Source organism: Crocuta crocuta, unplaced genomic scaffold, assembly GCF_008692635.1.
Source record: "Crocuta crocuta isolate KB4526 unplaced genomic scaffold, BGI_CrCroc_1.0 scaffold41, whole genome shotgun sequence".
Classification (NCBI taxonomy): domain Eukaryota; kingdom Metazoa; phylum Chordata; class Mammalia; order Carnivora; family Hyaenidae; genus Crocuta; species Crocuta crocuta.
Genome location: NW_027529428.1, coordinates 17,030,965 through 17,046,274, shown reverse-complemented (window position 1 = coordinate 17,046,274; position 15,310 = coordinate 17,030,965). Strand labels below are relative to the sequence as shown.

Below are 15,310 nucleotides of genomic sequence, written 5' to 3'. Positions count from 1 at the left end.
ATCAGCTCCGGACTGAGCACTGCTCTGGGCCAGTTAGCAAATCCTGAAAGCAGGACCTGAAATGATGAAACTTTCCAAGTAGACGCTTCCTGAACAAAGCTCAGAATTTATACAACACAGAAATACCCAGCAGCCAGCAAGGTAAAACATCTGGCGTTCCATCCGAGACTCCACGGTATGCAGAGAGGCAGGGAAGTGACCCCTAATGAGGAGGCCAATCACTCATTTGAAAATGACCCAGAGCTGGCACAGATTTTAGAATCACCAGAGAAGGACATTAAACCATGTATTAAAGCGGTAGTCTGTGGGATCAAGACGTTAAGTAGACAAATGGAAAATACATAAATGACCCCGTCTAACTTTAAGAGATGCCAATCACAGTGTCTGAAAGGAAGTGGACTGTGAGAGAGTGACAGCGATTAGAAAATGCAGAAGAGGGGCACCTGGGTGGCTCAGTCAGTGAAGCATCTGACTCTTAGTTTCTGCTCAGGTCATGATCAAACAGTTTGTGAGTTCAAGCCCCGCATCGGGCTCTGTGCTGGCAGTATGGAGCGTGCTTGGGATTCTCTCTGTCTCCCTCTCTCTCTCTGCCCCTCCCCTGCTTGTACACATGCACTCTCTCCCTCTCTCTCAAAATAAATAGATAAGCTTTAAAAAAAAAAAAAAAAGAAAGAAAATATAGCAGAAAAACATTTGCTAGGACCTGTATTGAGTCTAGACCCCTTCAGGTGTGCTGCAAACCTCATGAACTCTTCCAGTCCGTGAGCATGGGCTGTCTTTCCATTTCTTGCCTTCTTTAATCTCTTGTAGCAACATCATGGAGTTTTCAGTGTACAAGTCTTTTGCTTCCTTAACTAGATTTATTCACAGACATTTTTATTGTTTTGGGTGCTATTATAGATGAAACTTGTCTTAATTTCCTTTTTAGACTGTTCATTGCTAATGTAGAACAGCTAGTCTTTATCTTGTATCCGACAACTTTACAGAATTAGTTTGTCGACGTGTTATTTTTTGTGTGTGGATTAGTTGGGAATTTTCTGCTATTAGGAGCATGTAATCCCCAAAGAGAGAGAGTTTCATTTCCTTTCCACACGATTTTTGCTTACCTCAGTTTTGAAAGATATTTGGGCCGGGTGTAGAAGCCTATATCCCACCATAGGCCACCGTGGACTTTGCAGGTCCGAGATGAGCAGTGACAGGAGCTTCCCTATTTTGGGTCACCCCAGCCCGGGAGTCTTGGACCAACATATGCAGCCAGGGACACAGATCCGGGAGTCCTTATTCTTGGCAAACCCGCTCCAATTGGAGGCACCACAGTGAGTCCTGGAGTGTTGGGAGCCGCACCGGCCTCTCTGGATGGCGGTCACAGCGAGGAAATGGCAGTGTCTGCACAGCTCCTGCCATGAGAAATGAAAACTGGTATCTCTTCTGTTGCTACTGGCTCATGTTGGAAATGAGCCTGCGGGTATGGACCAGGCCTCACAATATTCCAGATCAGACCGATATTCCGAACACAGATACCTCATAAGGAAAAGCATGTTCCTGCCTTTACAAAAGAGATTTTAGATGAAAGCTCTGTGGATGATTGTCAGAAGGCTCTTCCTATGGGCCTTGCAGGTCAAAGACAATTGAGCCTGGCCCCGAGACAAAGAGCCTAATTTAGAGATAAGGAGCAGATAAGGGCAGAACATAAGTTACTACATGTATCTTTGCTAATTGCTGAAGCATAGCAGTCCCTTCCTCAAGGCCTACGTTCCACAAACCCCCTGCCTTACACTGGCAGCTGGGATGAGGATGGAGAAGAGCAGCTAAAACATAAACCCAGGTGCAAAGACTGACACATTCAGGGCCCCCATGGTGCTTACACATTCAGCATCAAGGAGAAGGCTCGCTCAAGCAACTTAGGAATGAGCCTCATACACATTCTTCCTCTTGTGGTTAAAAACTGTCTGGAGGCCCACCCGTGCAAAGTAAGATACGTTTGTTAGTACCTTAATCTGGGGGACTGACGTCAAGAATATGGGGAGGTTCTGCAAGAATACTTCTGTAAAGCCTGTTTCTGTATACCTTCTGCTGATCAAAGCATCTTGTTACAAATAATTAGCCCCTGTAAAAATTCTGTCTTCTGATGTCATGTTGTTGTTGAACCTTTAAATAAAGACCCCAAAACCGACAGGATGAAGATGCCTGCCTGGTGATCAGAAAGGATCTCGGGGCTCTCTCACTCTCTCTCTCACCGACACCGTCCATCCTTCGGGGACCCCTGGACCTGCTGGGGCCAGCCTCCGGCACTGGAAGCCCCTACAAGGGTGGTTCATGGCCCAGGTGCTGCCAGGATGCCAGAAGTCAGAAAAAAGTGAATCCCAAAACACCCAGCCCGAAGACCCTGCGTAGATGTAGGCAAAGGTTCAATGGAGACCCAGGCTCTTTTCTTCAGTGGGATTGCAAGCCTCAGCATGGGCTCAGGCTGGGGGGCTGCTGACTCCAGGCCTTGAGGGTCTCTGGGGTTGGAGTCTGGAGGCCTCTGAACGGGAGCCCCACGGGCCACCTTGCCCTGCTCGCCCTCCTGCTCCCGGGGCAGACAGGGGAAACTGTGGAGGCCAAAAGGTAGAACCACAGGCTCTTGCGTGGGGAGTCCTTGCTCTGTCAGGATTGAGATTAGGACCCCAGCTGCAAGCTTCCAGCCCCGCGCCAGTCACGCCATGAGCGCTACACTCCATGAAAGACCGTGGTGCTGTGGTGGGGTGTCAGCATTTGAGGTGAGGTTCATAGCCAGGTAGAGCTGCAGCTCTCTCCCTCCCTCTCTCCCCTCTCTCCCTCTCTGCCCCCTCCCCTCTTTACTCCAGGTCCCCTACCTCCACCTTCTCCAGTTCAGCTTTCCCCATGCACCCGTCTCCCTGCACAAGCATCCCCAGACTGAGGCTACCCCAATGCCCTGGAGCGGGTGGGGGGCCCAGTGACTCTCCAGGTCATGCCCTCTAGATGTCTCTAGAAATTGTACCTGATGGCAAGCAGCTGCCACAGTAAAGGTTTTGAGCAGCCACTTTGAACAACTTTTCACATCCCCCCTTGCTGGGGCTCCTCTAGGATTGAAGACATGAGCCCACAGTAGAGTTCTTGGTCCCCCACCCCCACCCCAGACCCCATGCAGAACGCATCCTTCACAGAGCATTTTTGGTACCTCCTTGGAGCTGGGCCCTGCTGTGGCTGTATCGTGAACAAACCCCGGGTCGCTGCCCCATGGAGCCTCCACTGAAGGCTCAATNCCCCCCACCCACCCCCCCACACACACTCCCTGGCTTGCAGGGATTTGCAGTGACCAAAGCAGGTGAAGCCCGAGAGGCTGTGGTCTTCACCTGGTGCTTTCCAGGCAGTGCAGTGCAGGTGGGGGCTGCTTTCCTGCATCACATGACCCAACTCACTCCTACTGGGTGTGGAGAGAGCCCAGCCCCCCAAATCACCTTGAGGCAGCAGCCACAAACTGGCAACAGTCAGTCCCAGCAGATCCTCACTTCAGCAACCAGCCAGCAGCCCCGCCCCGCCCTGTGCAGTCCAGTATCCTCTAGGTCTGCCTTCAGGGGGAATCGGCACATATCTGCAAGCTAGGACTTGTCACTAAGGCATCCCACCTTGTCCTTGGACAGCCATGACCGGCATCTGCAGGTCCTTGCTCTGCTCGAGATCCCCGATGTGGACTCACGTAAAACTCCTGTACATGAAAAACGCCATCTCGACAAAGGCTCCATTTTCCTTTTTGAAACACATAGTTAATGAACTCAAACTGGGCAGAAAGACCTTTGAACTGGGCCAGAAGTAGCCACTGTTTCACAAATAGTTGCTCTTTAAAATTCAGCAGGATGACTGGGATCTGGACCATAAATCTGTCGGAATGAACGAGACTGTCCTTTCTCCTCAAGGTCCTTCTAGCTAGACTAAGAATCAAATGGACATGAGACAGAGTCACAGGAGAAAATCAAATTTACCAGCATACATATTGCAGTGCCTGAGCAGCCCAGTTGGTTAAGCTCCAGCTTTGGCTCCAACTCATGATCTCATGGTTCATGGGTTCAAGCTCCCCATCAGGCGCCCTGCTGTCAGCACAGGGTCTGCTTCAGATTCTCTGTCTCCCTCTCTCTCTGCCCTTCCCTCTTACCCGTTCCCTCTCTCTCTCTCTCAAAAACAGACATCTTAAAAAATTAAAAAAAAAAAATAGGGGACGCTTGGGTGGCTCAGTCGGTTAAGCATCTGACTTCGGCTCAGGTCATGATCTCACGGGTGGTTCACAGTTTCAAGCCACACGTTGGGCTCTGTGCTGGCAGCTCAGAGCCTGGAGCTTGCTTCGGGTTCTCGGTCTCCCTATCTCTCTGCCCCTCCCCTACTCACTCTCTCTTTCTCTCTACTTCAAAAATAAATGTTAAAAAAGTAGTTAATTAAACAAAAAATAACAGCATATATATGAACATGAGGAACCCGCACAGATGTGGAAATTCCAGTCAGTCAGGCACAGTGAAATGTGTATCCTGAACTAAGGAGAAGAGGGGAGGGGTCTGGGACTTCACAGGGAAAGAACGCAATCCTCAAGAAGAATGAAAAAAATAAATGTTTGGTAAACAAATGTCTGCTGAGCCACTCAGGAACCGTGGGACAAAGAGCGGACTTTGACCCAACAAGCTAAGTTCCTCTCTGTCTACGGTCCCTAGTGCATATCAATCTGTAGTTATCTGTGGTGACAGCTGTCTTCCTGGAGCAGGTCCTCTATATAAATTCTTTTAGGCGGTTCTGGGGAGAGAAGAAGAGCTTTTCCTGAATCTGCTATGTTTTGATTGCTTTTTAAGTCAAAACAATCTTCCTGCCAAAGTGGCCCATGTAGGGGCGGCTCGCCCTTGGCCTCCACAAATGCCTCCCTTTATTTCCACCAACAGAGTAATTGATCAGAGGAGCCAAACCCAACCTATCTGGTTGGTACCAATTGGTAGATTCTTTACCCCTTTCATCTAAGTCAGAGAATTGCCCCCTTTCCTCTTTCGCATAAAACCCCTTGCTTTCCCTGCATGGGGGGAGGGGAGAGGAATTTTCCCCCAGTGCTGCCAGGATCTGTGCTCCCTGAATTGTAATTCTGAACCTAAATAAAAGGCCTTTTCTTTTTTCGGTTTCATCTGCTTTTCTCAGTGGGCACTGGCAGCCCTCAAGTGCTCGATCACATATGCGCAGTATGCCCACGTTGGGCAGACGGGGCCCTCCTGGCCTGGGAGACTAAGGCGTGGACCCAAAGGGCTGCAGGTCCCTAGGACGGTGCAGGCCCACCCCCTGGAAGCCACTCTGATCCAGCAGCTGCAAGCTGGCAAGTCAGTTTCCATTTGGTCCCGCTGCCTCATCAGCTCCCAGGCTTCTCCCAAAGGAGGGCACCCCGGTGACTCTTACTGGGGGACTCCCCAGCTACCAGCTCTGCCCTTCCTGGCCCCTCGGTGCAGCAGCCTCCTCCCGTGCCTTTGGAGGGACTACGCACAGTGATGCAGGCTAGGGTTTGAGACTAGACACACTCCCAAGAGCCATCTTCAGTCACCCAGCATCTGCAGACCTAATCCTGTTCCACACAGTGGGAACCCCTGAACTGGGGAGTCCCCCCTGCCATGCCCAGCACACATTCCTTCAGCCAGCCTTGGGTCAGGAGCCCTCTAGGCCCGGGGAGCCAGCATATGGCCCCAAAGAATTCCAGGGTCTCCAGGGAGGTAAAAGCCCACGCACCGCAAAATTACGGAGAGTCCAAGAGCAGCTTGCCCAAGATGAGCCACTTTGACATTATTTCGAGTGGAAAGCAATCCAAATCCAGCAGATTCAGGAAAAGCTCTTTGCCTCCCCCTCAACTGCCCGCCTGCACCAGGAAGAGAGCTACTAAGAGATTCCTCTTCACCTAAGAAACTTCTCTGCCTGATACGGCAGTCTTTGTTTTCCAAACATGCTTCACGTTCTTGTTAATGGTCTTCTCCCCTTTTGTATCCTCAGGCCCCTAGCCCTCTCCTTAGTTCATAGAAACCTCCTATTGCCTGACCATCTTTCAAGTTTCAGGTCCGCGTGGGTCCCCTTACCTATGAAACCCAATTTTATTTTCTCCTCTTCACCTGTCTCCTGTCAGTTTGATTCTTTGTCCAGCTAGAAGGACCTTGAAGGGCAGAGAAAAATTCTTTCTCCCCAACATCAGTCGGAGGCAAAAATGGCATATTTGTGATACTCAATCCACAGTTGACCTGCTCTCTGATCAGATCCCGGGTTTCTCCCGAAACAGGGTCCCCGGGTCTCTCTCACTGGAGGAACCGCCAACCAGCAGCCCTGCCTTGCTCTGGCTTTTCAGTCCCAGGGCGTGTTCGCTGACAATATGCATCTGCACAAGTTTGGACTTGCTGTTAGGCTTGCCTCATGTCCCCAAGGGCCATCTCCAGTGACCTGGCATCTGCAGACCCTTCCATATTCCAGATTCCTGGAAACCTTGATCTGCAAAGCTGCAGCCACACATTATGCCCTCCTAAAGCTGGTCTTGGAGAGGAGGCCCTCCAAGCCTGTGAAGCTTGGGCCAGGCGGGCCAGGCACCCAAAGCCTGCAGCTTCCGGGGTGAGTGGAGTCCACCCTCCTGCTAACCGCTCTGAGGCAGCACTTTCACGTTGGCGACAGCCAGTCCCCAGTGTGAACCTGCTGCCTGACCTGGTTCTCCCGTATCAAGTTTCACAAATGCATTTGCTTGGAGGACACCCAGGCAGCCCTGGCAGGCCCCACCCCGGCAAAGCATTCCAGTTTCTTCCAACTCTGCCTTCAGGATGAATATGCCTGTTTATGGCAGAGAGTGCTTGGGATCAAAGAGATGCCTTGGACGCACAAGCACCTGCTCCTGTGACCTTACCGTCCCCATTTCAGGACTTTATGCGGGCCCCTAGCTACCTCACTTGAGGGGCCAGTGCACGTGCACACATATGCTGGCAGCTGTCACTGGCAGCCGGCCCACAGGGGGAGGCTGGGCCGCAGTAGCGACAACACCAAGGACCTGGTATGGGCCTAATTCTAATACTCACCATATCCAATAAAAGATGCCCACTTTAAAATGTAGTCTCAGAAAAATATTCAGGGTGTGGACATCCAGCACCCTGAGCCCATTTGGGTGCTTCTGGTCCAGCTAGAGCTCCACAGATTTGGGGTGCACCCAGCAGCCCAAGGCCAACTGGCAGGGTGCTGACTGTCCATAGACCGGGCACCCTGAGCCAGGGTGACTAGGGATGTGGGAAAGGACAAGTGTCCTACGCAGAGGACAGTCACAGCAGGTTGTTAAACACCTGCGAACACAAGCAGTGGAAGGGCCACGTGGGATGGTTGGGGGACCCTCCAAGAAGAGATAGCCTGGGAAGCCCTGGTTGCTGGAGACGCCCAGTCCCCAGGGAGGCCTGAGCGTCNAGGCTGTGCAGGTGGTTGGGGGTGGGCCCGCACTCCACAGACCGGGTCACCGAGGCCAACTCACGGGGCCAGCATGCGAATGTAGCCAGATAAGCCGGGGGACCCAGCCTTCTCAGCCAGGGAAGCTGTAGGGACAGACCGAGTCACAGGAGCAGGCGCTTGGGGACACACGGCATCTGCCTGATTTCAGTCCAAACCTACACAAAGACGCATATCCTGCTGGATGACCGGGTGGAGAACTGAGGACTGACAGGTACAGGGTACCAGCCGCCTGGAACAGGGCACGGAGAGGGAGACGCCAGGTCACAGGCACAGGCTCTTCGAGGGTCCCTGCCATCTGCCGCATTAGAAGCCTTAGTGAACACAAATGCACACTTTCTCCCTGAACGGCGATCTGGAGGCCACTGCCTCGCCGGCACTCGGCGGGGTGGGGGTGAGGGGGGGGTTGCTGGGTGGTGGCCAGCTGGCAAGGGGAACCGTTGCACGGAACTCCTCTGGGAGCTGTGATTCCCAGACCAGCCGGAGACCCCACAGGGCAAGCAGTCCAAACGGGGACTGACGGTGCCACATTCAAGCTGTCACCTCTGATAGGCTCTCAGGGGTGGGATCCCTCTGGCCAGGAGGCCTGACTCGGTCCAAGCCCTCTCCTGCACAAATGCCTGTGTTTCTCCCCCAAAGGTAAAGCTGAGGAGCCTTGCCTTGCCTGCAGGGATGTGTGTGGCCACGCTACCTTTCACAAGAGACACCTGAGGGAGACTTGATTTCTAACTTAGGACCCGATGAGGCAGGCAGCCAGCGCCAGTCGGGCCTGTGTGTCACCATTTCTAGCTGCCACTTGAGAAAATGTTTGGAGGGAGGGCTTCCCCCCTGGAGGCAATTGGGGTGACTTGGGACTGATCGGAACCTCCCCTGGCCTGGAGGTCCCCCGCTGGCTGACAGGGCATGCTGCTGCCCAGGGCAGGGGACGCGGGGACCTGGGACAGGGTAGACGTTGGGTGTGGCCGCGTCTCAGGGACTGGCTGCTGGGGGGGGCATGTGAACTCTACCGTGTCCAAGCCTGAACCTACACAAATAGGTATGTTTCCCTTTAAGCCTGAGCTGGAGGAAACGGAGCTATCTTGGCAGGTGGGTCTGGTTATCCTCCTGTAAAAGACACCTGGGGGTGCCTTGCGTTCTGGAGAAGGCAGGCTTTCATCAGCCCACCAGTCCAAACTGGGGCTGCTTATCGCCAGTTTAAAGCTACTGCTCGGAGGTATTTGTGGGGTTTTGCCGGCCAGGCAGACAGTTCAGGCTGGTGGGCGGATGGGGTGCTTACTAAGCGCATGGGTGAGCTAGGAGGTCCATGCAGCCAGTGACGGAACAGGGCAAGCGGCTTGAGGAGCTGGGTCTCCAGAGCAGGCTGTTGGGGTTACAGTGCACCCCGCTTCCAAGCCCTGGCCTGCGTGATCGTGCGTGCTCTGTCTGGAGGCACGGGTAGAGGTGTCCGCACTGCCCGGCCAGGACGTGGCTTGCTGGGCTGCAGGAATACCCTTCACTAAGACACGCCTGGGAGCCCTGCTTGCTGGGAAGCCTGGGACCCATGAGGCAGCCATTCCAAATGGGGACGGAGCTCGGCCAGTTGAAAGGTGCTTCTCAGATTTTTGAGTGGAGGGTTCCTTCCAGCCTGGAGGCTATGCAGGCGGTTCGAGACCAGCCCACACCCTGCAGGCTTGAATGGCGCCTGGCTCCCCGCCGTGGGCTGACACGGTGCTTACTGAGCATGTATGTGCTGCATAGGCAAGTGTAGCCAGGGATCAGGTCCAGGGCAAATGTCTGGAGAGGCTGGTTCACAGGAGGGGCTAGCAGGGCCCGGGGCACCTATTTCCAAATGCTAACCTACACAAATGTGCACTTCCCCCCTAGAGGCAGAGCTGAGGAATCTGGGAGCCTTGCAAGTGCTGATTCCAGCACGCCGGCCCTGGTGTCCTCAGCAAGAGACTCCGGGGACCCTTGATTGCGGCAGCAGCCTGGGGCTTCAGAAAATGGTAAGTACACACGACCCTCACCCACGTCAGTGGCCACCTTAAAAGGTATTTCCATGCTTACAGCAACGCAGGGGGTTGGGGAGTTCGGCGGGGTATATGCCGTGTCTGTGTGAGCCCCTCAGGTCCCAGGAGGCAGGGACACAGAACAGGGCAGGGTTGGGTGAGGTCAGTAGCAGACCCTGGGGGGTACGTGCATCTGCTTAAATCCAAGTCCTAACCTACACAAGTGCATATATTCCCCCCGAGGTCTGCTTGGTTTGGGGAGGCAAGTAATGCTCAGACTGATACTGTCCTCACCAACAGCATCTTTAACACTGGCTCACCGTGCACATCTCTCCAGCCGGTGGTGGCAGACGGGGTAACGCTTTTCCGTTTACCATTAAAGAAATATTCCAGGGGCGCCTGGGTGGCTCAGTTGGTTAAGCGTCTGACTCGGCTCAGGTCATGATCTCACGGTTCGTGGGTTCAAGCCCCGCATCGGGCTCAGTGCTGACAGCTCAGAGCCTGGAACCTGCTTCGGATTCTGTGTCTCCTTCTCTCTCCATCTCTCTGCCGCTCATGCTCTGCCTCTCTCACTCTCTCAAAAATAAAGAAACATTAAAAATTAAAAAAAAATATTCCAAACAGATGCTAGATTCATCATACTGTTGTTCCAGGCAGAGGGAGGTGAAAGCGATGAAGTTCAAGCAGTCGAGGTATTTTTATAGGGATTGGCACCTGGAGAGACACCTTTGCCAGCCAAGCCCTGGCCTCCAGCCGCCAGAGCCGGAGTAAAAGTTGGGTGTTGCTGGCGCACGTGTTCAGGGAAGGAGGGTGCTGGCATTGACGGTGAGAGTGCTTCCCTGAAGGACCTTTGCATGGCTTTTACCACTGCCTGTAAAAGGCCCTCCTTTCCCTCAGAGGGAGCTCGTTGCTCTGAGGTCTCTGGAGAGAGGTTTGAGGTCAGCTTTGCCAGACCGAACGCTCTCCGTGTTTATATTCCAAGTGTCCCCCGATCATAGTTCTTCCCGTGTCTTCATTCACAAGCCCCCAGTGGGTCCCTGCGGCAGCCGAGCTACTGACGTCGTACAGGTGAGCGCAGCTGGAGACTACCTGCCTCTGGCTTCTGAAACCAAAATCCCTTCACTCCTAAAAACGAATTTTTTTTGAAGCTTGCCATTAACAAGTGGATTTGAAATTGTATCAGATCAACACACCATGATCCCACCCTGTGATTTCAAATCACTCCCACACTAATTCACACTAGGGCCCAATGCCTTGTACAAATCCAAGTCCACAGAAATATCAGTACCCCGGAGACTGCACGTCACTTACGACCTGAATCACACTCGATCGTACTTTGTGAGTGTTTTTTTCCTTTGAGGCACATTCTTTTACAGCATACTTTAATGACCAGCTTACACAACTGTATACCTAATGAGGTAAGCATAACAAATCTTTACATTTTTTTTAATGTTTAGTTTTGAGAAATGGAGAGAGACAGAGTCTCCTAGGGGGAGTGGCAGAGAGAGAGAGAGAGAGAGAGACGCAGAATCCGATGCAGGCTCCAGGCTCTAAGCTGTCAGTACAGAGCCCGACACAGGACTCAAACCCACAGACCTGAGATCATGACCTGAGCCCAAGTCGGATGTTTAGCCCACTGAGCCACCCCCCGCCCCGTGCCCCAACAAGTCTTTAATGCCGTACCATATCTAATCGCCAGAAGATCAAAAGTTAAATTTCTTAAACCATTTTAACTTCTTTGACAATCATGTTTTCAAGTAAATATTATTTTTAAGTGTTTGTTTATTTTTGAGAGAGCGAGAGAAGCAGAAGATCCAAACCGTGGAATCATGACCTGAGCCAAAGTCAAAGACTTAACCAACTGAGCCACCCAGGGGCCCCAGAATTATTTTTTTAAAGTCCCCCTCCAGGGGACACAATCTCACAGGACACTATCAAACACGTGTTCAAATGCTGCAACATCACAGCATTTGTTAAGGGAATGCGTATCTTCTCTTTGCGTTTCCAGCACAATTACTTCACTTGATTAGCCTCAACTTCACTCGTTGCTTTACTCTATTTTTCTAGCATGTGACTTCTATTTATATTAGATTAACTTTTGGAGGCTCAGTGTAAAATATTTCTCTGGTTATTTTAATAGTTCCTTTATTTTCTCTGGCCTTGAATAATATCATTTCCTTCTGTTGTTACCTCCATGACCTGCTCTGATTGTACATGGCCCATAATGCTGTGTTCCTATTTTCCCCTTGACACCCATAGGTTAGGGTGAGGCTGGGCTTAGACCATACTGTCCTGGCCCAATTCCCATATTCTATATTTGAGGCCATATTCACAGATACTTGCACCATAGATACAGTCAAAAGCCTAAAAGGTGTAAACACCTCATCACTCCATTCTGCCAACACATCCTTAGGAACATGTTTTCCTGTCTATCATCAAGGGCTTTCTGTGGCCTCTAGGCTCCATCTATCTTTTGATATTGGAGAAACCATGAAAGTGTGATACCCAGTGTCCTGCTTCCTCCTTGAAGTGCCAATAGCCTAATTTCACAGTTGCCCAAAGAGTCACGGCCATTAGGACGTGTGGTGCCTGCTTCACTTCTGGCTGAGCTGTCTGGCGTGTCAGGGGACCAGGATTGCCTGGAGATCATAAATGTTCCGTAATTTCCGCAATGTCTTCCACTGTGTATTCGTTTCAACCAATCTGAACTGCAACAGTTGTCGGTCTCCAATGGGAGAAACGTCATTCATGTCGTTCTTTTGGTATTTTGTTAGTTTTAGCGACTTCTCCAGCTGCTTTCTGTGGAATTCCCATTGCTCTGGTTACTTCCACGTGAAATTCTCTTCTGCTAATTGTATCCGTCTGTGTGCCCAATTATGACAATGCTGCCGTGGCATGTGTGTTAAATTAAGATGGTCTGGTTTCAAAACCTTTAGAGCTTAATGCAATTTGATCGATTTGGAATTGAGAAAAAGTGGTTGCTGTTGTTGCTCCAATTAAACCTTGTAGGCCAGCAGGGAACTGTAAGGGTTCCTTCATTTTCGTGCACCTGATCTGGGCAGAGTTTGCAAATTGGTCATCGGTGAAGTTGGATGAAACTGAGCCCACCTGGGGGAATCTGTATCTGTCTAGAAAGTCTTGCCTATTAAAGTTCAACTCATAAGCCACGATTGTAGCTCCCAATATGATTGTGACAGGGTTTATTAGCCGAGAATCCCATATTCTTGGGGCAGAAACCTGTAGTAGGAGATTGAAGCCTGATACATTCCATCAAGGATAATATGTGTTATGTGCTACGCTTCTTATGTGTCCCTGTATGCATTGCAAGTGTCCCTGTTCTGTTAAAGTCGGGACATAGGGTCTGCAGATCTGTAGTTAATGACCTAATCATTAGACTATTGGTTGACTGATTGATTGATTGATTGACTGTTGACCGTTGTTTTGCAAGCTCTTTGGGACCTTTCCAGGTGTAATGTGAGGGCAGCCCCTGTTTAAACCGTAGGAAAAGACCAAAGCAGGAGGCAGGCCTGTCCAGATTGGGAGATGGTGGGTTTAGTAAGCAAGGGAACTTACATACAAGCCTTGTCTTGAGCAGCAGCAGGAGGAGCAGATCCCACACCCACCTGTCACCTCTTAAAGATGTATATAGAGGCCTTAGGTGGGTTTAGTCATGTAGACCATCCAGATGCTCTCAACACCACCTCACTATCTCCAGGCCATGTCCTTGGGTAGCCTCTGGGAGCAGAGATGTAAAGCAAAACCCACATTTCAAGGAAACTTCTTAAAATGCATTAAACCCCCAAGGCTGATGATCAGACCACTCAGGGCATTTACTCGCGTCCTTCTGTGACTTGATAAACATGATACATTAGCAGACTCCTCAGGTATGAGCACACAGCCCTCCTTGGGAGGCAGTGATAATGCGCAAAGCTCTTGTATTTTGGAGAACAGCTTTTCTCATTAGAGACATTTCAGTGTTAATGAGGACAGGCTTTTCAGCAGTCCTTCAAGGCTTACCGAGAGAATTCAGTGAGGGCTCTATATGCTGCAGTGTCTGCCAAGCCAATGGTACAAAGACAGCAGCCAAATGATCGACCGGCAAAGACAGAGTGTGCCCATCTGGCCTCAAGGAGAGGGAGGTTGTCAACTGTTGTTACCATGGGGCAGGTCTCCTCTGTACTCAGAATACAGTGGCCCAACCACCCAGGTGGAAACCATGGCCAGGGATTTGTCCCACAAAACCATTAGGCCCCATTTGGGGCTACCCAATAAATACCTGCATGGTGTGACCAGTCAGTGCCAAACCAGTCACTCTCCCTTCACCCCAGTGGTATCCATCCTGTGTTTCTGGTAAAACTGGGTTGATTTCATTTAGAGTGACTTTTTTTTTTTTTTTTTTTTCTGTTTCCAACATAGGGGTGTCCAGGTGCTCAAATCTCCTTAACCCAGAGTAAGGCACATAAGCCCAGCCCAGATCTGAGCATAGCCCCTCATGGTTCTGATGGCAGTCTTTTTTAGGACCTTTCCAGTCAGCAATCTGATGGGCTGCCTTTATAGTTTGGTAGAAAAGGAATACCCATGCCTTGTGTGTTACTGATAGTGTGTGTACAGACCAGGTTTCTGCATCAGTATTGGTGATATCAGATGAACCAAGGGTGGCAGTTCTAGCTTGTTCTTGCTCAATGTCATGCTTTAAGGCCTTTCAGTCCCTTCCCAGGACAGACAGTACCCACCATGGCAGCCTTGGCAGGCTGGAGAAAGGCACCTGCCTACATACCCAAGAGTTAGGTTGACTTCCTGGTAGGGCAGATGAGTGAGCCTGCTGTAGAATGGTCTTTCCTTCAGGTGCCCATCTTGTGCCTGGACACCACAGAGCAGTGGAACCTAAAGTTGACAGACAGATATTTAGTAGGAACTTGTATGGGGAAGTCTTCCCCTTCTACAAGAATGACACTTGTGGCCTGATCTTTAGATGCTAATGTGGCTGCAGTCTTAGGAATCTAACCAAGTTGTACATTCCCGCCATGTTGGCTGGGGGAGGCAGCTGTGGGCTATGCCAAACAGGGATGCCCACCTTCTCCCTTCATCCTATGGTATATATTCCATTCCAGGTATAATGCATTGCAGCAGGTCTGGCTGTGGCAGGACAGTGGGATCTCAGTGGAGACTGAGTAGTTTCCTATGAAATAACTCACCCAATCTTGTAGGACTTCCCATTGCAAATTCCAGTACATGATTCCTTTCCCAGGTGTGATGGGATGGCCGTTATCAGCAGCAGAGGACATTGACCCTGTGTGAGAGTCGGGGCAATGGCCATGTCCTACGATTTCCATACCTCTACAGTATTGGGTACCTCAGCAGGGTCCCCAGTTTGATATAGAGGCAACAGGCCCTACCGGTTGGTCATTCAAATGTATTAAAGCCTGGACAGTACTTTAGTTCACTTGGCCAAGGTGGTTTTACCAGTTAGTCGTTGAATCTGCTGCTTTAATATCCCGTTTTCCTTTCTACCAACCCGGTTATAGGGGAGATGGGACCTCCATTCACTCTCATGACCTTTTGTCCAATCTTGCACATCATGACCTTTGAAATGTGACCCTCCCCCCATCACTGTCTCTATGAGGAGAGTGTCCATCCACGGTACTCCGCTTCCTTCTCTCATCCTCTAGCGCCGGCAGCCTGGTTTGCAGGTTAACAGGGGAAAGCTTGGATTAGGCCAGATGCAGTGTCCGCACAAACCAAAGTATATTTACAACCCTCACTCAGAGGGAGGGAGCCAATATAATCAATTTGCCAGTCTCTCCCCACTTAGGAATACCAATGGGTGATCTCAATCCCCTTTGGCT

At 51.0% G+C, this 15,310-nt stretch overlaps 1 protein-coding gene across 1 annotated transcript in view; it reads left to right on the top strand.

The window, feature by feature from the left end:
• Positions 1-15,310, top strand: part of LOC144227726 (zinc finger protein 37A-like) — a 95,702-nt gene that overhangs the window by 67,035 nt on the left and 13,357 nt on the right. Inside the window, exon 3 of the mRNA XM_077759479.1 lies at positions 9,340-9,461. Coding sequence (XP_077615605.1) covers positions 9,340-9,461 — 122 coding nt within the window. The remainder of the gene's footprint in view (positions 1-9,339; positions 9,462-15,310) is intronic.